Below are 25,700 nucleotides of genomic sequence, written 5' to 3'. Positions count from 1 at the left end.
CCTTCCGGAGAGCCCCCAGGACCTTCCATGTGTAGGTTGTGCCAGTGGCCACTAGTTGTGCTGAAGTCTTCTTTTTGGCTTCTGGAGCCAGTGCCACTTGCCAGTATCCCTTAGTGAGATCTAGGATGGATATGAAGCAGGGGGATGGGGGATGTGGTAGCTCAGTGGTTATGGTGTTGAACTACAGATCACAACGTGGTGAGTTCAAACCCCAGGTCCACCAAGCTTCCACTGTTGGGTTCCTGAGCAACGTCCTCAACCCTCAATTGCATTGTATAAAATACGATAAAAATGTATGTCACTCTGGATAAGGGCATCTGCCAAATGCTGTAAATGTAAGAGGCCTCTCCACCTGGTCATCCACCTGTGGAAGGGGATAGTTGTGAAACCTGGTTAACCCAAAGAAGTCATTGCACAAACATAGGCTCCAATATAGCTTCAGCACAACCACAACATGGTTGTAGGCTGTAAACCAGGGGCGAGGACACTTTAATGACTTCGTCCTGCAGCATTTGGTTCACTTATGCCTCAATAGCTTGATGGCAGGCTATATACCATACCATATAAGGCCGATGTTGTTCCACCGCTCACGGAGGGCTCTTGTCTCCTGGAGGGTTCTTGGACAGTGGTCAAGAAGAAGATATCTGCATACTGGTCCAACTCCATCAGATCCAGCTGCTCTGACCAGCCCCTCTCCAAACCAACGCATGCTCCATGGGATCTGTAAGGGAAATAGCAAACATAGACATCACAGGAGCACGGTCCATCCACTTCTGAAGCAGGTTGATATGGTATAACTGTGTGTCTGCATGTTTATTCAACTGTTGCAGGCTGTTGTTGACTGGACTTGCCCTCTTGAGGACTGTGTGAAGGCCCTGCAACATTGTCAGGAAATTGCAGGCAGGGTTGGGAACAAGGAGCAGCATTTTGTCACCTGGCTGAAACTCAGTTGGTTGAGCAGTACGGTTTTACACTCATTGATGGTCATGTTGAGTGGCTTCCATGTTTTCAAGCACAATGGGAGTGATTTTGCTGATACGTTCTTGCATTTCTGGCACATAGTCAATGAAAATCCAAAGAGAAGCTCGAATTGAGTGATGTCATTGGATGCTTGGGGAGCCTCTCGGATGGCAAAGAGGGCTTAGGGTCGGAGGAGTTCCCAGTTCCTCTTTTCCAAGCCGCCGGAACATCCTCTTCAGTATTTAGTTGAACCGTTTATCTGGGGTGGAATACATATATCCTCATGTGCTTCACCAGATATCGGAAAACAAAGAAACAAAACAAATAAGTTCAAAAATTAGGTTATGTGTAATAAAATGGAATTACACAGAGAAAAAGTACTGAACACATGAAGAAAGGGAGGTGCAAAATGGCATGGAAAACCAAGACACACTGAAATCAGGTGAAATAATTACAAAGCAACCATGCTCTTTGTAAGTAGAAATGAATATCAGCTGTTCAGTCTCAACCGATGGCCTAAAAAAAAGTTGTTTTATTACAAAGGTGTCACAAGAAACATCTTATTATGGGTAAAAGCAAAGAGCTCTCCCAAGACCTTTGCAACCTTATTGTTGCAAAGCATACTGATGCCATTGGTTACAGAAGGATTTCAAAACATCTGAATGTTCCAGTGAACACTGTTCCATTGGGGCCGTAATCTGGACGTGGAAAGAACATCAGTTCACTATAAACTGGCCATGATAAGATAGATCTGATAGATCTGACAGCAAAGTGAATAGAATTATCAGTTGAGTTTTCCAAGAGCCAAGAAACACTTGTGTGGAGCTTCAGAAAGACCTGGTATTAGCAGGTACAATTGTCGGGCAGTAGGTAAGGCGAGCGGTGAAAAATCATTCTGTGCTACTCAGAAACTATTCTGGTTTTTCAGCATACTTCACTGGCAAAACTCATATAATTAAAGGAAAGATGAATGGGAAAAATGTACCAAGACATTCTTGATAAAAAATCTGCTACCATCTACCAGGATGATGAAGATAAAATGAGGGTGGACATTTTAGCAAGATCCCAAATACACAGCCAAGGAAAATCTTAACTGGTTTCAGGGAAAGAAAATAAAGCTGCTAGAATAGACCAGCCAGTCACCTGACTTAAATCCAACAGAAAATTTATGGAAAGAACTAAAGATCAGAGTTCAGTGAAGAGGCCTACAGAACCATCAAGATTTAAGACTTTTTGTGTGGAAAAATGGGCCAAAATCACACCTGAGCAATGCATGCGACTAGCTTCTCCATACAGGAGGCATCCTGAAGCTGTCATTACCAACAGGCTTTTATATGAAGTATTAAAGAAAATTTCAGTAAGCATGTTCACTACAAGAAATTTCAGTATATGGGTTTTTACCAACATCTGGTGGAAATTACATGTCAGCAGTATTGTTAGAAATCTATTTACTGAGAAAAATGGTGTCATGTTTGTGTGTGTGTGTGTGTGTGTGTGTGTGTGTGTATGTATATATATATATATATATATATATATATATATATATATATATATATATATATATATATATAGTGTATGCTGTCGCTTACACTATAAGAGACTCAAACCTGTTCCAGCATAACAATGCCCCGTGCACAAAGCTCCATGAAGTAATTGTTTGCGAAGGCTGGAGTAGATGAACCCGAGCACTGAACACCTTTAAGATGAACTGGAACACAGCCTGAACCCCCGACCACAAATCTGCTCTCACTCATACTTTTGCTAAACCAACACAAATTCCCACAGCCACACTTGAACATCTAGTGGAAAGTCTTCACAGAAGAGTGAAGCTTATCACAACAGCAAAGAGGGAATAAACCTGGAATGGGATGTTTAACAGGCATATATATGTGTCATGTTGTGTATTCTGCATTTGTGACACATAAAATTATACTGAAAACAAATTACTTCTTTTACTGAGAGTTCATATTTAATGTTGAATGTTTCTTCTAAAATTTAACCACCCAGAAAAAAACAAGTAAATCATGAAATATTGAAATATCAGACATTTTCTCTTACAGCTGTGAGTCAGGTCATTCCCATACGGTTGAAATCTCGTTGTCTCAGTAAACCTACGGAATTCAAGTTGAGTCAAAGTCAACACTGTGTTAACTGGAGTCATTTGTCAGGCCTTTATTCGTGTTTAATGATACTGCTTAAGTGTGAAATTGGTGATACTATAACCAGGATTTCTGGCATGACCAAAAATATAAAAGGCTTCCAGGTTTGGGACTGACATCTGCAATCCAGCTGCTAATTATATTCCACGTTGCATTGGACGCTTGCTAAGTAAAGAGGATAACTTTTATTCCAAGTCTAATTTATTAAAAAAATGGAATTGGCTGTTTCAAGCACAAAATCCGTCACTAATTTACCACATATTTTACATCTGCTGTAAGTGTTTATTGCTATTAATGCCAGAAATAGTCATCGCTCTACTCTGACCCCTTCTGGCTACGACTAAAATGACAAACGCATCCTGTCTAGATTTTAAAAAAGCTTTTCTGGGTAAACTCATGTGACATCAAGTGAAACCACACAACCTCTGCCATTAAATAAGATGACAACGCAATGCCTCAGAGTGCACAAACATGCCTTATTGATGACGCACACACTGGAAACGTGCGCTTAATCAGAAATGCTCATATGGATCCGATTTGAAGACGATCTTCTGCCAAGAAGTAGCAGGCTGTAGAACACGCCAGGCTGTGGAATGGAGCTTGGACCTGAAGTGAGACATTTTAACAGAAAATTACCTCCAGACTGATAAAAAGCATAACCTCCTGGGAGTATTTCCTTTTTTTTTTTTTTTACAGCACTTCACTAAGACGATTTTCCTCGTAGTCATCACGACCGATCTGCCACTTTCTAGAAAACATTCAGACGCTCAGTTTTTCTATTTGTTTATTTGACAAGCAGCAGTATTTTGTCACCTCATATTTTTTTTACATGTTGAATACAGTTAATCAGTATAACGGCTTTATTACAATAGTCTTTTTTTTTCCTCTCACTTTGATACTTAAAAAACAGAAGAACACTACAACTGCAAACGTGAGAAAAGAAAGCATGTTTGTTTTGTCTTAGACGTTTATTTTTTAAACTCTGACGTGTCCGTTTGCTCTCTCGGTTTCTTGTTTATGGTTACGTTGTTTAAAAATGTATTTTTTAAATCAGTTTGCTCTGAAACTGCTATAGGCATTATTCTCTTTTTCTGTAGACGCACGGGGCGTGGCACTGGTGATGTAAACAGCGTAAAATCAGAAAAGGTTTTGGGCTAGAGGGAGGTGTGGGGGGTGTTTATAACTGCCTGGGTACGTGGTGGCCCTTCTCCCTCCTCCTCAGATGAAGGCAGAGTCCCACTTCATCCTGCAGGGAGACAGCCTGAGCCAGTTGCAGTCAAAAATAAAGACATGGTTTACGTTCTGACCGCCAAGTGTTGTTGTTCTTATTTTATGCCACATAGCTGTATTCGTCTGCAGAGGTCTGGCTTCGCTCGATGTACTGCTTGTCGATAAGCACTTCGATGCACTTCTTTATCATGCTGATACTGGGGTTGAATCGTGCTTTGGACTGGTTGATCACCTTGAAAGGAAAAATAAAAGTAAAGGTTAAATGTCATGTAAAACATGCATGACATGAGTGTTATACAAAAATATCAGACAACAATGTCACCATTGTTTCCACCATGAGAAACTCTTCAGGACTTCCTGCTTTCTTACTAACATGACTAAAAAACAACAAACAAAACAACCACGATAGGCAAATGGGGGAACAACTGTTTGTAGCTGCTATAAGAAAAGCGATATATAGTTGTCTGTTCCACAACATTTTTATGCAACAAGGAAGAGGAAGAAAAGTGGAAATGTAGGTGTACAGTTTGTGCTCGGGCTGCATGCACAATTTACACCATCTGCTAATAATGCCCATAACGTCCTGATATGTTTTGGGGACTAGAAAGTGATATAAAATGACTTTTATTTGAAGTTTTAATTGAAAGTCTTTTTAAATTAAATGGAACTCTAGTCTTCACTTCATACAACATGCATCATATTCTCCAAAGATTCTAAATCAACCCCAGACTCTTCCTCAAACTTCTCATTTTATAGCTGTTTGAACCTGCACACGCACGCACACACACACACACACACCCCCAGAGTAAATATATTTGACTCACTTCTTGTATAAGTGCGTTGTGTCTCAGAATTTTCCTGGCTTTCATAATCCTCACTATAGCAGCCTGTAAATACATTTTCCTGTCTTCATCCACGGCGCTCCTCGTCTGTTCCACCTCCTACACGCGATACACAAATCCAATCACACTGGTTCATTATGACACGCAGCATGTAATAGATGGAGCTGTCAGTGCTGTGAGCACAGTGCTGTACCTGTGGTGTGTCCCGCTGCATCGACGTCGTGATCTTAAACTTGGTTCTTTTACTAGTGAAACTCATATTTAATGAAAACGTGGACTCAGCCTCAATTTCCTCCTGGAAGCATGAGAAAGTGTGTAACATTAGGATGCATCTTTGAGCCCATGAACAAATGTATGAGTTTTTTTTTTTGTCATAAAACACTGAAGAAAAACATGACTGATGATTTAGTACGAGCCTGAGCTGAAGAAATAGCAAGCCACAAAACAATATCCACGTCCTAAATCATCTCCACTTCGTTCAAAGTGAACACTTTTAAAGTCTTTAACTGACTCACCATTGTAGTTGTAGCTAACATAGTGGACTAATAGAGAAACAACTTCAATACTTTATGTACAACACTTTTACTAGACAACCAAAATCTAGTGGACACCTGACCATCACACCCATATGGTTCTTCCCCAAACTGCTGCTACAGATTTGGGAGCACACAACTGCACTGAATAGGACTGTATAATGTTTCCCTTCACTGGAAGGATGCCCTAAGATGCCCTAAACCTCTTCCAGCATGACAATGCCCCAGTGCACAAAGCACGCTCCATGAAGGCATGGTTTGACAAGGGTGGTGTAGAACAACTTGTGTGTCCTGCACAGAGCCCTGACTTCAACCCAGTTCAGGTGAAAACCTAGTGCAAAGCCTTCCTGACAGAGTGGAGGCTGTTATAGCAGCAAAGGAAGAACAAATCCATCTTTGTGCATGGTTTTGTATAGAAAGTGATGTTTAACAAGGCTGTAATTATTAGGTGTCCGCAAAACTTTAGTCGTTTGGTGTGTAAAAGAAAAATAGTCTAAAGTCTCAAAGCAGTGCATCTAATGTGCAAAAACAGCTAATGTTCTGATTACTACCATTTTAAAAGGTCCATATAAAACCAGCCTGGTGGCTTCATCTTGTTTGTCATGTGGATGTGAGGGCAGTTCTGTTTTGCTCTGCATGGAAGCTGAATGTGCTGTCTGATTAACGTTTGGCAGATCAACGCTGACAGGAAGCACTGACAAAGCTGCGTAATGACATATGTTGTGGCTAGATTTCTGTAAATAAATTCCGATAGCTTCTGTTTACGTGACTTGCTTCTGAAAGCGTGAAGCTGTCTTAGAGCAATGTGAATGTGGAGCATGCTCCACAATCCCACAGCAACAGTTTTGCAACAATTTAAGTTCAATTAATTTCAATCTTCGCTCAAGCTGAAAATCTTTTCCCAGTGTCAGGATTTTAAGAACCCTCCCCGTGGTCTTACTTTCTGTGAGTCATGGTTGATCATCTTGACATCCAGCAAGGACTTGATGGTTTTCTGCAGCTCCTTTTCGTTCATCTGCGAGCTCTCCTGCAGCTCTTTATAGCTCACCGTTTCACTGTTGTTGAAGACCAGCAGCACCGCCATCTGGTAGGTGGTAACCATGGCGACATAGGGTTTGGACAGGTAGTTCATCTTCACCTCACCTGAGTTTTAGAAAGTGTGTGTGAAAGAGAGGCATTGTTCGACTGATATCGGAGTACTTATCGGACAGGCCGGTAATTTCTTTTTTCCCGAGAATACGCATGCGGCGTTATAAAAGGAGTATCATCACGGTTGATCAATTATGTATGATGCTATCTTTTTATTCAGTGTAGCTAAATTCTGTTCCATTTTTAAAGAATGAGTCAACAACAAAAAACGACTTCCAGAGAAATGGCGTTTCACTGAGATGATAACCTTGTCTTGCGTGGCCAATCATGTTCAAACAACAAAACTCCCACACGATATCTCTGGTGAAGATTAAAAGGACTGAGATGAACATATTAAAAAAAAAACCTTTCCTGTATGTGTGTGACAGTGTGCACAAGTTTTTCTGTCCGTTTCATCGACAGGTTTACGATCAAGAAATGATGATTGATTGCTGAAATCCAAGTACATCTGTAGTGCATTCAATGTTGAGGGAATGAGAGAAAGTCATCATGGTCAAGGACTGAAGGATTCATGTCTCTCTCTCATAACTACACACTATGTAACTACAGATGAACTGATGGTAGCGACTGACTTACGAGCTTCGCTGACAATAATAATGAACAGAGAGTTTAAGAGCTTTAATCTGTATGCCGTATTACAATGTGTGTAAACAGGTCAGTAAGGGTGTGTGAGAGACTGGCGTTAGACTGTGGTTCGTGTTTGCAATGAAGCTCGGTGATTGCAGGGTGAGTAACTGTGAGTATCTGAACACTGTGAATAAAGCCGGAACAGCTAATCATCTCATTTGACCCGTTTCCTGCAATTATACCACTAAAAAAATGTGCTAATTAATCATAGCACAAAACACGTCCTATGTCACCGTCACACTCCGAGGCCCAGAGCCTTCACCCACCACACACTGCACCCGGAACCCAAAGGCCTTAATACGTTCTAACCGAGTCTCTGAGATACATAATAAAATGAGCCACGGAGATCAGGATCCTAAAGCACTCTAATGAGTGTTATGTATATGCACTGTACCTGTGCAGAGATAGTGCAGCCAGGTGAGTTTCCTCCCGCTGAAATTCTGGTTATAAAACAGCTCAAACTAGTGGAAGAGAAACAACAGCAATGAAGTGTACAAACTGTAAAGGGTGTAACATAGGAAGAAATGAATTAAAGGCTTTAGTCATTTGGTTATTTAAACAACTATGGTTAGTAAATAAACTACAGTAAATTTAGTTCACTCCTAAAAGTTGCATTCCTTCCTAGTAGAATAACACATTGACTTACCAGTGCACACTGTTATTACAGGCAAATGTAAGGCTTTCTGTTTACAGAGAAGACATGTCTAGAGTTTACACACCTGTGTGTGTGTGTGTGTGTGTGTCTGCATCACACTGTCTTGTATAAGAGAACCAAAATGTTAGTGCAACGGTAAACTAGAAACGTTTATGTTTAGCCGATTTTACATGCCGTTATATTTCATGATATATTTTGGGAACAGTAAATTAATATTTATTAGCATATTTATTAGTGAGATTTAATTCAAGGCCGAAACTTTGTCGATCAAATGTTGTGTCTATTTGGATTAATATTAGTAAAATGACTTTTTGGGGATTGATGGTTTTCTGTGTAACTATTGTTCCTACAGCTTTGAGCTCATTTTGGCTTCTCTCTAATTTCATACCTTCTTTATAATTAGTCTGAGAGGTCCATGAACAGGGATGTTTTAGAGCTTCACTCTTCTAAGCTCTGCGGCTTTTTCCTGTCGAGGTCTGTTTAATATAATAAGATCGTCCCTGAGAAATTTTATGAAGCTTCTACTTCATAAAATTTGCTACTTGTTTCGATCTTCCCGATCAATTACGACATCTTGCATAATGACACCTGGTGCACTAAATATGTTTTGCAGCATTTATATCTACAATTTGATTTCTTTTTATGGACCGTTTATGAGGTTTGCCTTCCTTTTGGTGTCAAGATATCTGTGTCTATCTGTGGCTCACGGTAACTCACCATTTGTACACTCTTCTCCAGTTCCTGAGGGATGGCAAACGTAGATGAAGGAACCTGTGTGAGAGGCCATGCACCTGCCTGCAACACACACACCGAAACACACACACGCAGACACACACACACACACACACTCTTATTTCACACAATTCTCTCATGTCTCCTAAAACGCAGACACCTGAATGAATTTTACCGGTTAAGACATGTCTGAACTCACACATCAGGCCCAATATTTCCTCTCGTCCATCACTAGGTATTTGTATGTGAGCTTTCTTTCACTCTCTCACCTGTAACACATAGATCTGAAAGCTGATGCCCAGATCCACTACGGTCTCCTGGGTTTTAATGAAGTTGTTGAACTTGTTGTTGAGGTCGGCACTGACGCTCATGTCGGTGTACATTCTGTGCAGTTTGCTAGTAAACTCGTAGCCACATGCTTGCTGGAAACCAGAGAACAGAGGAGGAGACGGAGTTAGAAAAAAAAAACAAACAAAAAAAAATGGCACGGTTTGCACACGGTTTTGCACGGTTTTGCACGGTTTCTGCAACTGCTTTGGTGTAATGACAGAGCTGTGTGAGTGAGAATAGTGTGTGGGGCTAGTTAACACAGTTGAGTCACTTTATAAATGTGGACATTATTTTCGAGTAACTCGAGTACAGAATTATAGGAAGAAAAAAAAATGGAGACACACTTTGGCCTTACCTTTAGTTTGTTAATCATCGCTTCCTCAGAATCCATGGATAACGAAAGCCCGTGTATTAACCTCTTAGCGAGCATTCTGGCATAAAACTAAAAGACATACAATCAGTGATTAAGAGAATTCAACCAGTATCTAACTTTTATTCTAACATTACCTACAGTGGTCTAAAAGTCAGAAACACGTCATTTTTATTTAAAATTGGAAATAAACAAGTTTTAAACAAGAAAGTAAACGGCCAACATCTTGAATTATATAATATTCAAGATTCTGCACTATTTCTAGGTCCAAAGATAAATATAAGCAAGTCTGTGATATTGACTGTATTAATTTCTTTGTACAAAGATTTTTGTCTATTAGATTTCATGTCTAATCACGCTTATTGAAGCACACGTTGAGTGCGCGCATTAAAGTAAATAGGGGATTTTAAAGATTCTACTTTCCGTATTTTTTGCAGACTCTTGAACAACTTTGTGTGTGTGAGACAATAACATGACTATCCTAAGATTTTTTATATTTTTATTTAAGCTGAGCAAGTAAAAATAGATCAAGTGAATTATAACAAAGCCACAAACCTAATGCACATAAAAATGGTCACACACGAAACAACTGCAGTGTTACGGTTCAGCATTTTAAATACATCAGCTACCTTTGTAGTTTGGCTCAATTTCAACATATACAATATTAAAAATCCTGTAGTGGTTCTCTACCGGTTCACAGATTTTTCTAGGTGACTTTTATCCCTACAGTTCCATGAAGTGTAGTCAGAGGGTCTGCAATTTTTTCCCCCCACCGTCACAAATGGTTATTTGATTTATTATTGACTTCCGATAGTTAGACCTTTTTGACACACAATGAAATGGTTTAATCCAAACCTCATTAACACAAGGACAAAACACTGCTGCACACTTTTATATTACGGCCCTAAGGGTGAGACTGAGGGTCCGTTAAAGAGGTTTGAGTGATTTATACCACAACACCCTGGAATGCTGAACACTGAAGTGGTCAGGACTTTGTGTGGTGTCCTGCTGAGATTACCTTTTGAAAGACATCTTTGTCATCGATATATTTGAAGACAGTGATGAAGCTGGTAAGTTTATCCTCCACCTCGTTCTCAGTCATCCCCTTTGCTGATTTCTTCAGCAGATTGTCACAGTACTTAGCCAGCTGTAATGCACAGCACAAGACAAACAGACATGTAATGATTGTCATGGTGCAGGGAGAGTGTCTGATTTAACAGATCGTCACACGGAGCGTTATTCTGAGCGAACAGGTAAGATGATGTCAAAATCAATTATTTGACTAGTTAATTAAAAACAAAGAAAAACTCACCAGTTCGGGTGCTTTACAGATAGATTTGGGCTCTCTGTAGTTTACTACTGAGGTCAAAGCCTTAAAACATGACAAATATAAATCAGTAAATCGTTTCAATATGATCAAGCTTTCCCTTTAGCATATCCAGCATCTAGACACCAAGTTGCCAGTTATAATAGGCTAAAACGTGAAGTCCATGTTAAACACTTTACATTAACTAAAAATCTAAGATTATGTAAAATAAAGAAAGTGAGGACAACTGAATACTCATAGCTTTTAATTTAATAATTAAAATAATAATTTTATATATAAATATATATATATATATATATATATATATATATATATATATATATATATATATATGTATATATACATAATAATTTAATAATTTCAGACAATGTATTACAATTTACTGGCTTGTCACACACATTAATGTTCCTCTACTGAATAATGAAATATTGTGAGAATAACGTTGTCCTTTACTTCTTATAATTTTATAATCTTATAATTTTGTTATGGTTTATATATAGACAACCGTACAGCTGAATAAATCTTATTGTCCTGACACTCTGGTGCCACCTACTGGTTTACAATCACGATACGTATAAATTGCATGGAAAAATTAACAATGAAAAACAAACAAACAAAAAAAACCATAAATATGGTTGTCATCAAACTCAAGCTTGTACATGTATCATGTTGGATTTAACAGATAACTAAATGTTTAGAATAATACTAAACATGCTAACACTATAAATGGGTGTCATCTTTCATAAATACGTCTGATTTCTCTTTGTGTATATAGAAAGAAAAAAAAAAAAAGGCTGTGTACCTTGTCGAGTGCACTCATGAACTGCTGGTCCCCATTTAGCACTGTGTTAATCAACTGGACAAATTTACTATGAACCTCCAACACGGATTCCACAAACTGTGTTGGCATCTGCAACGAGACAGAGAACAGGAGGACCTTCTTAAACCCGTGGTAATACAAAACCAGATAATCCTTTCTTTATTCACCAGAATTAAAAAGATTATCCCAGGTCTGTCAATCTAATAACAATATGTCCATGACTAGACTTCAGGAAGTCTATTCACTGGATTTTCAGTTAAAAATAATGGCTGGAAGAATAGCGGGAATTAGTGACATCACTGTAATGTTTGTGGAAACAAGTTCAGGTTTCAAAAACACTCGTCACCTTCATCCAGTAAATCAGATAATGGCGATGAGTAAAGACACGGGATTTACAGCCATATATTCATCCATCCGATCAGCACAAATACACTGTTCTGCACATGCAGACAAAACAGCACTAGCATGCATCCATTCACACACTCACATTTTCCTGAGAGAGGTTACTGGTGGCTCGGAGCCCCTCGTCACGAATGTGCACCTGCAGCTCCTGGATCATGTGTGGTAAGCCACTGGTGACTGCCCGCAGCAGCGTGTACATGTTCGCCATATCTGAAAACGAGTCAACACATGTCGTGTCAAATCCCCACATCAGTCAGTCTTTTTCCATCACCAACAAAAATCCCAGGCTAAATGTCACCGTTATTTAATGGGAAACTGATCCAACAAAGTATACTGTAGACAAGGTGAACAATAGGGTAGAATAAACAAGGTAGGTTTTGGAATGAATATAATTATTCTGTACAAAGGGCTCTGACTTATAGTGAATAAAGAGCTAAAGATATAGAATTTACTAAGCGAATTTAAATATCGTCTTTGGCTCTTCCAAAATGTACACCATACAACACACTAGAGATCTTCACGGGTCCACTTAGATCCGAAAACCCGAGGTACGACCCGAGCGGGTTCGGGTCTAAAAGTTTCACGTGTGCCTCGGACACGGGTCGGGTATAATAATAGTGGCATCGAGTTTCGGGTAATTTAAAATGAATGTGTTTTTAACGAACAGACCCGAGAAGACCCGAACTACTGGATCTCGCGTGTGTTCGTCGACTCAAGTCCTTTTCCAACCTCTCCTCTGTTTGCCAAGACCACTTGCGACATAGTGTGACTAGCGGTAAGCTAATTTTCGTTGAAACAGACCTGTCAATCAATATTGAATCCATTCTGTAGCGGTTACACTAAAGTAGCATTCGGGTCCAGACGGGTTAAAAAAAATTGCCGTCAGGTCGGACTCGGGTCTAATTTTTTCAGGTTTGTCTCGGGTGGGGTCTTTCTTAAAATATATATATATATATATATATATATATATATATATATATATATATATATATATATATATATGCACATTGAGTTCGGGTAAAAAGTGATTTGGGTCACTTCGGGTCGGGTAAATTTTTTTAGACCCTAGAAGACGTCACACGTTGCATCTGGCCACCTCTCTATGTTTACACTATAACCAGCTGTTGCTTCAGCCAGGGTCTATATTTAAGAGGCCTGTATGACTCAGAATAACATTAAATGTCATTACTGCCTTCCCATATTGACTTGTAACGAGAGCACTCATTCACAGACACAAGCCATGCATGAATAACGCTGTTAAAATGTCTTTTTAAGAGTATTTGTTGTAATAGTAATGTAATTGTTTGTTTGTAATAGTTGCTTGCTTGTGGTCAGTTTCCCATTCAGCAAATGCAGCCCTTGAGCCCAGAGACACTGGAGAAAGCAGTAGTGTAGTCGTCACATAGCTTTAGTTGTAAGATTATATGCAGTGGGTTTTAATTTTGGTGTTACGCTGTGATGCAAGAATGTTATTAGAATGGTTAGAACACGAGTTCTAATTATTTTAAACGTGTTTACTGACGTCACCCAAGGTTCTGTCTTGGGCCCTCTTCTATTCTTAATCTATCTTCTCCCCTTAGGTCATATTTTTAGGAAAGTTGGGATACATTCCCATTGTTATGCGGAGGACACACAACTTTATATGTCCAGAAAAACCTGACTGTGCTCTCCTGCCCTCCTGTATGATTAACTGCTTAAATGAAATAAACACTTGGTTTTCATTCAACTTTCAAAAAAACTTAACAATAACAAAACTGAGGTTCTGTTTATAGGGTCAAAATCTACCCTGTCCAAGTCCAGCGGTCTCTCACTTTACATTGATGGTTCCTATGTTTCCCCCTCTACCCAGGTTAGAAACTTGGAGGTCATCTTAGATAGTAATCTGTCCTTCGAATCACATATTAAAAGTGTTTCCAGATCATGTTACCTCCATTTCCGTAGCATTGCTCGTCACCGCCCACACTTCACCTCGCAAACTGCTGCCATTCTTAGACATGCTCTGGTCACCTACCGCATCGATTACTGTATTTCACTTTTATCTGGATTGCCACAAAAGCTTCTTCACAAACTTCAACTTATTCAGAACGCTGCTGCCCGTATAATAACACAGACTCCCATCATGCTTCACATTACTCCCTCCCTTCAACAACTCCAATGGCTCCCTATTAAACACCGTATTGCTTTTAAGATTCTTCTCCTCACCTTTCAAGCTCTTCATAATCTTGCTCCACCTTACCGCTCAGATCTCATACAGTTCTACACTCCCTTCTGTACTCTCCGCTCTTCCTCATCTAGGCTCCTTATTACACTTCCTGCCTGTTTAAGCACCATGGGCACTAGAGCGTTTAGTCGTACTGCTTCTTGTCTCTGGAATTCACTCCATCGCCATATTCAAAACACGACTCAAACCCCATTCGTTCAGAAGCGCTTATTCTACATGATCTTAGGCTGCACTTTAAATCTCCTTTATGTTTAATGTTAGATCACTGGTTTTCTTCTTAATATTGTTGTTTACGGTTATTTATGGTGAACTTGAAAGGCGCCTATTAATAAAATGTATTATTATTATTATTATTAATACTTTTGGACCGAGAATTAAGTACAGACCGTCTCTCTTTTCTTGTCTGACTATGTTCTGGCACTCTCCATGCAGGAACTGCAGGTGGTCAGCAACCATCCTCTGCTGGCATTCATGGATCACTTTGGCATAAGAACTTGGATGCAAGTACTTCCGACATCGCACCTCTTCGTCTTTCAACCGCCCTAAAACCTTTAGACAAAAAGCCACACGAACAATAAAAACAAACAGGATTATAAATAATATGGTATGCAAAATGTATGCCTACGTTATACTTTCTATAAATTGAAGAAGTAAAATTGACCAAAACAACGCGGAAATATTTCAAGCTTAACAAATGGTCAGTTGTAAAAGTCAATGTAAAAGTAAACAGCTTCGGGATGTCAAAACTTCCACGATTCTCTTCTGAAGCAGTCATACTGAAAATGTCATTTTCTGCTATTTCATTTAATCTTACTTTAAATCACTTGTGGATAAGATTCATGCATAAGAGACACATTTTAATGGAGGGCGATTTCTGAACTATATATAGCAGAAATATGTCACTGTGAATGGTTTTCCCAGGCGGCTACACATTTAGCTCGTGCCATGGTGAATAATCCAGAGCACCTACAGTGTGTAATGTAAAAATATGATTGAAAGTGATGCTAGAGAGTAAATACAAAATACAAAAACGTACAAGAATAAAGGATCTAAGTCCAAGATCAAGCATCTATCTAGCGGTTACAAAACAAAGCAAATAAACAGAAATAACTGTGTAAAAACAGGGGTCGAAAGTTTTATTTTGGTATATTAATATGTAATAAATAATATTAAAGCTGAATACTAATACTCTACACCTCAGTAAAGGTGCTAACACACAGTGGATTTAAAAAATTGACAGACTGCCATCAAAATGGCAGCTATTTATAATGTTAAAAAAAGGGTAAGTTAAACATTCAAGTCAGAACATTTTTCACCTTTATTGTGAAAGGGGGAAGAAAGAGAAAAACTGCCTATTTAACTTATATGTGTGCAACCCATTTAATAACTGGAAATATGATGTTCAGTATCAACCAAGTCACGTTAAATAATAATTAGTTTACTCCTGTCGTGAATTAAAGTGACTGATTAACCAAATTCAAGTACAGCTGTTCCTACAGGATTATTGGCTAAACAACATCCAACGAAAAAAAAAAGGCTTTTAAATAAAATAATCACCAATTATTGCTGAGACAATTACTTCTGAATTCGAATTGCTAATGGGGTACGTGGGTAAAAGAGGAGCCTTTTTTTTGCTTTAAAAAAAATTAAATTAATATAAATAAATAAAAAATTCCAGCACTATCTAATCCAGATAAAAATAAATCTAGTCTCCTAAAACCATAGTTAAGACCATGGTATTAATTTAGGGATGTACAGAATTATGCAACCAGGTTATTATTATTATTTCCCTAAAATGCTTCTTATTTTCACTTTCATTTATAGGTGGCATTAAATTTGAAAATAAAAGTAAAAATGATTCTGTCATGACTTCTGTTTAATTTTTTCACTTTACAAAAACCTGCCATTTTAACACGGGTTGTGAAGACTTTATATCCACTGTAAAGTGTCTACTTAATGGTAAATATTGCACATAGATCAATGGTTCAGGCAAAAATGACTCCAAAAGAAAAATGTGCAATAGACCAAAAAACACCTTGTAACAGTTTTAGATATAAAATCAAGGCATTGCGATAATTTCCTATATCATAAACATGTACTTTTTAATGCTTGAGTTTTACTTTTTAATGCTTGAGTATAAAAGTATAAAAGAACTTGTTTTCGATTTCACTTTTTCGGCTGGATACTTCCACTTTTAAAGAGAGATTGACACAGTATGTATACCCTTTACTTAAAGGTGGGGTGCACGATGTTTAAAAGCCAATGTTGACATTTGAAATCACCAAAACAAACACGCCCCTAACCCCAATAGGTGTCACCCCTGTTTTGATAGCTCCGCCCCACACATACATACGCAACCCAGGCAACTATTATGGCGGAACCTGCTGGGGCGGCTGGCCGAGGGGATATTTTTTTTATCAGTAAATGAACTCAATAAGTAATACAAATGTGTTTTTGTAGTACTGTGTGTTGTACAGTGAAAGGTTCAGCTCCGTTTCACACAGAAGACGTTCAGTTCTCTCCAGTGCTGGAAAGCTGATCCTATATTAACACGAGTCCTGCTTCTTGCTTTATCGTAAGCCTTTCTTTCGCTTTTCTTTTTCATCCGCCATGTCAATGTTTCAATCGCTTTCGGCTAATGTCAGACATGCGCACTGAACACTCTCTCCGTCACATATTGACAAGACACGCCCCTTTCTGCTCATTGGCTACACGTTAGTTTTGTTTGTCGGCCCGACAGTTTTCTGAAGCATTTCTCAAACATCGTGCACCCCACCTTTAAGTATAATTTCAGAGTACTCTGTCCCCCCCCTGGTCAGGAAGGTAGGAATGATTACGTTACCTTTTCCATATACTGAGAGCAGTTGGACTCCTGTAGAAGGTTGGAGGCTTCTTGTTTGTAATACTCGCCTGTTTTTGTCAGAAAAGGCCCCTCGAAAATCTCCTGATAAAACTACAACATAGCATCGGAGGTAATAATTCTTATGTGAGTCACATGTGCAGATGCTTTCAGTTTTTGTTTTTAGTTAGAATGCGATGCAGTTTAAAAACAGGTTATTTCGGATTCATTTGTCTTTAATAGCAGGTGAGTGCAAAGTTCACAACAGCTAATCTCTTATGAAACACCGCCATGATATAATACGCAGACTACAGAAGCGTTATTACGCTTTAAAGGTGCTCACCTTTAGTGGAAACTTTTTCTTGTACTGTTCAACATGAACAAAGGAGTTGATAACCCCATGGATTACTTTCTGATTCGGATGCTCCCCACACCGGTCACTAGGAACATTTTAGCAAAACTCAGTTATAATAGTTGCTCATATGAATCTAAAACAGTCAGATAGTAGGGAAAAGGTTTATACAGAAGAGACAGTCAACATTAAATCATACATCAGACTAATCAGTGCAGAAGGTGAAATCAACTTGGGCTGACGCTTTAATTTACTTTTTGATTTCTTTCAGAAGCATCCGGATCAGCGTGGCTTGAAGAGGCTCAATCATCAGCTTCCTCCACATATCAAGTGCAAGCTAGAAAGATCATCAAAACAATCATTAAAATAAGAATCTTTATATACATTTTATATGCTCTAGGTACATGTTCTGTAAGAAATATAACACTCAGAGCAGAACATAAAAATGAGGGACATGACAGGGAGATGTCTGTCAAACATTAAGAGCTGATTTGCATGTTATTAACAATATAGCGATCACTGAACAAACAAACAAATTAGGTAAAAATCTAACACTGATACAAGTCCACTAAATCTTCAGTCAGCACAATAGATGTGTTAAGGATGAGCGAGTGTTTTTGTACCTCTCCGATCTCCATCAATGGTTCGTTCATATCGACTCCTCCATAGCCGTACTGCAGATCTGCTTCGGTCAGCTTGTTCTTCTTTATAAACTGTGTGTTGAGGTACCTAATGGGAAAAATAAACTGTTTATATAAACAGCAGCAAACAAACGCGAACTGCACCATATCTCCCAAAATCTGGGTGAAATGGTGCAGACAGATAAACACCAGAAACCCACCGATGAGTCACCGATGGGCAGCATTACAGATGATATTTCAGTCTATGTGAATCATGGCACCAGTTTTCTCACAATTTACCTCCTAATCCAAAATGTATTTAGCTGTAAAAGTTTACTTTTGATGTTTCAGCTGCATTAGGGTTCATTAAATACAATTAACGTACTTTCGGCTGATGCGAATGTGAAGAACATTTTGGCCAACCTCTTTTATAGACACAGTACAATAATCATATAAAGGCTGTTCTTCCCACGGCAACCTTTAAAAATAAATAAATAAATAAAAAAGTGTTAATAATAATCTATGGCCTAAAAAAGAAAAAGGTCTCTCTACGCACCGATATAAGCAGTCCATGTAGTCAGCTCCCTTACTGTACTCCTCCCAGTATCTATGATACATCAGCAACACTTTCTCCTCAGACTCCAGCACTTTCTGCAGAGAGAGACAAGCTTCAGTGTGATGTCCTTCTCACCACTGGTGGTACTGAAAAGTGCCCTATAGATGAGCACTGATTATGCATATAAACAGATAAACACTATTTCTGGAGGCATGATTTATAGTGTTACCTTAGTCCTTACCTTATATAGTTGACGGACATGATTTTCCAAAAACACTTTTGTCTCTGTGTATAACCGTTCACCCAATGGTTCTGGGTACGCAACACACAATGCGTAAATATCACTGAGACATGGGGTTAAAGAAATTTTTACCAGATCACAGTTTGACATATTGTAGGATTTGCTTTATTTGCCCAAAAGATATTTAAACACGCAACATAAAATTATTATTTGAGTTCAGATAGATACACATGGACGTTATAAGAGTTAAACCTACGACAACATTGGTATATGTTATATGTTATAGATAAGTATTTTCTTGTTCCAAAATAGAAACTCACTTATAACGAGAGTCCGAGGATAGATTATTGAGGTAGCTGTACAACATTAACATATGAAAGGCACTTATTAGATAATTTTAAAATTAGTCTCTATTAAAATTGGTCCCTTCAGAGACTGCACTTCTGGAAAGTGCCAAAAAGACAGGAATTAACCTTTTTCAGAAACTTTGCCTGAGCATGCACAGACACTACAAAGACTTTTGGGTGTGTGCAAGTAACTGAAATGACTTTTTACTCTCCTCCTCCAGGGGATCCAATTGGCACAGCAGGTAGAGTCCTGAGCTCGGGTTACTGTGTGCGGAGTTTCACAAGTTATCTCCATGTCTGCATGGGATTCCAGCATATGTGAGTGAATATATGAATAAATTAAGTGCTCTGGCGTTTAAATGTTTGTGTGAAACTTGCATTTTTTAAATTTGTGTTACATAATTGTGCTCTTTAAAACTTTATTGTATTCATTTATCGACTGCCTTTAACCTTCTAGTATTGTTGAGTTCTGATTGAAGAAGTTATTTGATATGTTCTTCAGACTGGATGGTGTTCCAAAGCCCCTAAGGCACTAATAAATTCATTACGCCAAACCGCGTGGCCCCTCCCCAAGCTCCTCTAGGGAAGGATACGAGAAGCGGTCATTCCACGTAGCTCTTTCTACATAATCCAGCATCACCACCGCCTTGATGGTGGTGAGCAGTTTGTTCCAGGTCTCATCAAAATCCACCACACGTGGCTTTAAGGACATTGTGCTCCCACTGCAAACTGCAGAAAGAGAAAAGGAAGTCAACCAATTACTCACTTTAAAACAAAGAACCTAACGAGTTCTTAATCTGACACCACAATGACTAAACACATGATGATTAATCACAGTAAATCACAGAACTAGGGAATGTTTAAAGACCCAGGGACGTTATTTCTTACGACACAGATGTCAAAAATATGAAACCCAAATAAAGACTGAACACGATGCTACTCGGTGTATCGTCTCCATGACATGGTATGAGCGCGTTGGAGTATTTTTCCTTTAGAAACAGGAGGTCAGAGCGACTACATCACACCTCGACACCAAATCTCAAACAACTCTTGGTGAACAGAAGAGTTTTACAAGAGTCTTTTTTTTTTAAATATATAATTGTAAAGTATTTCTCGTTGCTGAATTCAACTACGCCTATTTACTTGAACAAGGACGACATCCTAGAATACAAGACAGCATGTAATCTGGGATTCATGCTGCACATATGTGAGGTGGATGGTCAGCAGCACAGCTGGTTCCAGAGTGATTCAGGGTCATCAGAAGATGCGTCCGGCTTACTGACGAACAATCTTACTATTACTGACGAACAAACTTACTATTACTGACGAACAAACTTACTATTACTGACGAACAAACTTACTATTACTGACGAACAAACTTACTATTACTGACGAACAAACTTACTATTACTGACGAACAAACTTACTATTACTGACGAACAATCTTACTATTACTGACGAACAATCTTACTATTACTGACGAACAAACTTACTATTACTGACGAACAAACTTACTATTACTGACGAACAATCTTACTATTACTGACGAACAAACGTGACGTGACGTGACATACAGCTAAGTATGGTGACCCATACTCAGAATTCGTTCTCTGCATTTAACCCATCCAAAGTGCACACACACAGCAGTGAACACACACACCGTGAACACACACCCAGAGCAGTGGGCAGCCATTTATCCCGGGGAGCAGTTGGGGGGGTTCGGTGCCTTGCTCAAGGGCACCTCAGTCGTGGTATTGTCGGCCCGAGACTCGAACCCACAACCTTAGGGTTAGGGGTCAAACTCTCTAATCATTAGGGCACGGCTTCCCCGAGGACGACCTTATATTATCAGCGTAAATGCCAGCACTGAAAAGTTTCAGACTGTAAAAGTGTCTGTCCACCTCACCGAACTATTTGCTTTAAAACCAAGCGACGGTCGGGAAAAAGGAACACTTTACGTGAAGACGGTCAACAGAACCATGTTCACTGTTGGCGAGACACCACTGTAGAACAAGACCAACCTCTCTGGGAACGACACATACATTCTACAGAGCATTTAATTGGACAAACACAAGACTAGTCCTTGATGAATCATCTAAAAATGTGTCCTCATTTTCTAACAAATTTAAATGAGCTATAATATTGATAGATTAAACCTAAACATTTATAAAGCCATACTTCTTGTGGTTGGTGTTGTTTTTTTTTTAGTACCAGACATATTATGATATTGGTGTCTGACACTAAAGTACAGCTTTGAGAAAGCTTCATAGGAACATGATGTTGGAGCAGAAGAATGAAGACTAAAGTGTATAAGACTAAAATACAACTCAGACTGAACGCTCGGATGATGTCCAAACGTACAGCAATAACATAATTCACGGTTATTTACGTTATGCTACTTAGCTAGCGTGCTAACTGTACACAGGCCCGGCTAGTTAGCTACATAGCTTTAGCTTAAACCGTTCTGACGTTTACTTTCTGTTTAAAATGTTATAATGAACAGACAGTTAAATGTTTACTGTAAAAATAAATACAAATGTTCACACCGTGGTGTTTTGAGACAAGCTCCCAGAAGCTCGGTGTTGATGAGTAACAACTTAGCTTAGCTTAGCTTAGCTTTTAGCATAAGAGCTAAAAGCTAACAGCTGTCGTTTCAGCCGTATATATAGCACAATAAACGTTCCTAACGACGTGACACGGACGCACAGCACTAAAAGGGGAATATTACTTTTACATAAACGTCATGTTACCTTGAACAATGTCAGTGTGTTGAATAAAACTTCCCCCGGCTGTCAAAAACACCTCCGCTAGCTTTACACTTTAAACCTCTGCCATCGTCCAGGCTCGAGGAACAAAAAGGTTTGCTCCGGTTACAGGGTGTAAGAGATAAAAATAGAAATATTACACGACACCTTATCGGTTTCACTAAGTACACCCTTATAAAATCATTACAAGGTGAAACGAAGAAGGACACATTTATAAAAAAAATAATTTGGTCGAATATATTTTACACTTTTAGTATTATTTAAAAAATATATCCCCTTATTTTTGTGATGGTCTCGTCTAGAGCTACGGTAAGCAAGTCAGGACAACGCTGAAAGTTTGAAAGCAGCCTGACACAGGATGATGACGTAAACAGTGTTTACTGTGCTTACTGTCATTAACAATAAAATGAGTGAAGTATGTTTTAAAATTAAGCACCTAATTTATCCAACAATCCGATTTCTGCTGATTTGTGTACAGTCTGTAATATAAACACAGAATCTGCACTTTTTTTATTGCACTTGTTTTTGTTTTTTTGTTGGGTTTTTTTTTTGGATTGATGTCAAACATGTTTCTGAGTCATTATCTGGGACAAAAATTAATATACAGTAAAATGTGAAATTTTTATTTTAAACATTTTTTTTTTATTTGGAAAGTTTTATATATCCATAAATGTGGCATAAATGTGGCATAAATGGGGCTCAACTGGTTAAGGCTCTGGGTTGTTGATCGGGGTTCAAGGCCTAGCACAGCCAAGCTGCCACTGCTGGGCCCTTGAGCAAGGCCCTCAACCCTCCCTGCTCCAGTATATCATAGCTGCTCCTGCACTCTGACCCCAACCTCCTAAGTTGGGGTATGTGAAGAAAAGAAGTCCACTGTGCTGTAATGTGTATGTGGCGATAACAAAGGCTTCTATGCCCCCGTTCTATTCTATTATATTCTATTCTATGTAAAGTGGTCTGAAAAGAAACCAAACATTTGCCAAAATCGTTAAATTTATTCCTCTTTTCTAAGGGAATCGAGCAATACGATTCATTTAGAAAAGAGGAATAAATTTAACGATTTTGGCAAATGTTTGGTTTCTTTTCAGACCACTTTACATAGAATAGAATATAATAGAATAGAACGGGGGCATAGAAGCCTTTGTTGGGTTGCAATTAACGCGCACTTAATTCGATCAGACTGACGCTTCTTTACGTGCGCGTTAATTGCAACCCAATAAAGTGACTTAGGTTCTTTATGTAATATTTTGATTCTGAAGACTTTTGTAAAATATTTAGGAATAACTATCACTAAAGACAATAATTATAACGTCCAAGAGAACTTTATAAATACATTTCTAAAAGCAAAAACTATTCTTCATAGCTGGACTCAAAGAGATATTTCAATATTTGGAAGAATCTTATTAACCAAAATGGAACTGCTCTCTAGATCTGTATATGCAGCCTCATCACTAGCCATCGATCCTCAATTAATAAAGCAATATAATAATTTAATCTTTAATCTCTAAACATAAGAAACACTATATTAATAAAAATGTTACAGACTTAGAAATAACAAACAGTGTCTTAAAAACCCAATAGCTTATATCATCACTTCTGTATTGGAAATGAGCTTTTTTCTCATAACTTCCATAGCATCTGGAATAACCGTTTTATTGTACACCGTAATAAGTCTTTGTTTTATGAAAACTAGCCTAAGTACAATATTGTTTTTTACTGGATATGATGGACAGTTTAAAACATGGATTTGTGTGTCACCTTAAATAATTCTATATGATTAATGCCATACCTTAAAGCATACTGATGATGCTCAAAGGGATTCTTTCACACTATTCTTTGACATATAAACAATAAACAATATTCTTTTCATCTCTGTGTTACTCATTGAAGATTCCTCTATCATCGTCACAGCAGATCAGACATCACCACCCCTTTCCTCATTTTAAAAATTAACTTAAAATCTTTCCTTCACCTCTCTGTACTCTTTCAAAATTGAAAGCTATTGCAGCAGCCAATTTCTTTACTGAGATATGTAATTTGTAGCCTACTGTACCCCTTGTGATAACTGTGTACACTTTATTTATTTAGATAATTATTAATTATTTTAATTTATGATTTATTTATTTATTATAATTATTGTTAATTTGTGTTATGTTGTGTTTGTTGTATTTTCTAAATTACAATATTGTTACATGTTTTTTTGTTTACTCAATGCCTGACTCAATAACTCAATATTGTTCACTCAATGCTTGACTCAATGACTCAATATTGTTCAATGCCTGACTCAATGACTCAATATTGTTCACTCAATGCCTGACTCAATGACTCAATATTGTTCACTCAATGCCTGACTCAATGACTCACTATTGTTCACTCATTGCCTGATTTGTTTGTATATTTGTTTGAATGAAAAAAATCTTTGTTTGTTCAAGCCTAATAATGGTTTATACATTTTTAAGAAAAATATTTGTTAATGTTAACATTAAAGACAGAATTATAATTAAGCCACTATGATTTATATATGAATTTACAAGAAATCAGAATTTTAAAAACCAAAAAAAATGAATTCTACAACTTTTAATACAATTCTAATCTAAGAAATTGTTTACTGACCACGCTGCATTTCAAATTCACTTAGTCACATTAATATTCGAAATTAATATATTAATACATCTCAGGGATGGATTTGATTATTATTGTTTTGTTATTTATTTCCATTTTATGCCCACGGTGGATTGAAATGCGAGTCACTGAATTTCAAATACACTATATGGCCAAAGGTATGTCCACACCTGACCACCACACTCATCTGTCCTTGTTGAATATTTTATTCTAGATTTATTCCCCTTTGCTGTTGCTATAATCTCCACTCTTCTGAGAAGAATTCGATTATTTAGCTATAAGAGCATTATTGAGGTCAGACACTGATGTTGGAATGGTGAAGAGGTCTGGGGTTCATTCTGTGTTCCATTTTACCTCAAAGGTGTACAGTGGGGTTGAGTCAGATTCAGGGCTCTGACAGGAAACTCCAGATCTTCCAATTCAACCTTCACAAAGCATGTCTTCATGGAGCTCGCTTTGTGCACAAGGGTACTGTCATGCTGTAACAGAGTTAAGACTCTGGTGAAGGCAAACTGTAATGTTAGTGCATACTTCAGCGGTGCTGTATCATGGCTGAACCTGTGCTCTGATCCCAGCTTCCTAACAGGAAATATTTTGACCCACAACAGGCTGTGGGTATAGAATGTATAATCTGTTTTGGTGATGCAACTGAAGTCAAATTAACAAACACTGATTGCAAAGATGGGATTCCGATTTTTGTTCTTGTAGCCTTACAGTGATTTCAATATCAGATGAGTGAAAATGTTTCAGGTATTTCTTTCTGAAAACAGCATAAAATTATCATGTGGAATAACCGTCCAGGCACTCCGTCCAGGGTGTATCCTGCCTTGATGCCCGATGATGCCTGAGATAGGCACAGGCTCCCCGTGACCCGAGAAAGTTTGGATAAGTGGTAGAAAATGAATGAATGAATGAATGAATGAATGAATGAATGAATAATTTCATGCTGTTTTCAGAAAGAAATACCTGAAATTTTCACTATTAAATTCCAAAGACTTACT

General features: G+C 38.2%; 1 protein-coding gene across 1 annotated transcript; it reads right to left on the bottom strand.

Moving 5' to 3' along the window:
- Positions 1-3,886: 3,886 nt before the first annotated feature.
- On the bottom strand, positions 3,887-22,281 carry cul2 (cullin 2). Its single transcript, XM_060869628.1, has 21 exons — positions 22,063-22,281; positions 19,906-20,041; positions 18,966-19,068; positions 18,725-18,819; positions 18,172-18,277; positions 17,803-17,885; positions 17,540-17,636; positions 17,200-17,310; positions 14,744-14,906; positions 12,222-12,346; positions 11,717-11,824; positions 10,900-10,959; positions 10,606-10,734; positions 9,573-9,659; positions 9,157-9,309; positions 8,873-8,950; positions 7,895-7,961; positions 6,665-6,867; positions 5,385-5,486; positions 5,174-5,290; positions 3,887-4,581 (listed from the first exon to the last, which is right to left on the bottom strand). Exons 2-21 carry the CDS (start codon positions 20,022-20,024, stop codon positions 4,450-4,452), a joined length of 2,238 nt encoding a protein of 745 aa, XP_060725611.1. The 5' UTR covers positions 20,025-20,041; positions 22,063-22,281; the 3' UTR covers positions 3,887-4,449.
- Positions 22,282-25,700: the final 3,419 nt, after the last annotated feature.

Source organism: Tachysurus vachellii, chromosome 5, assembly GCF_030014155.1.
Source record: "Tachysurus vachellii isolate PV-2020 chromosome 5, HZAU_Pvac_v1, whole genome shotgun sequence".
In the NCBI taxonomy this organism is placed as follows: domain Eukaryota; kingdom Metazoa; phylum Chordata; class Actinopteri; order Siluriformes; family Bagridae; genus Tachysurus; species Tachysurus vachellii.
Note: the sequence above shows the minus strand (reverse complement) of the source record. Positions and strands in the feature narration are given on the sequence as shown.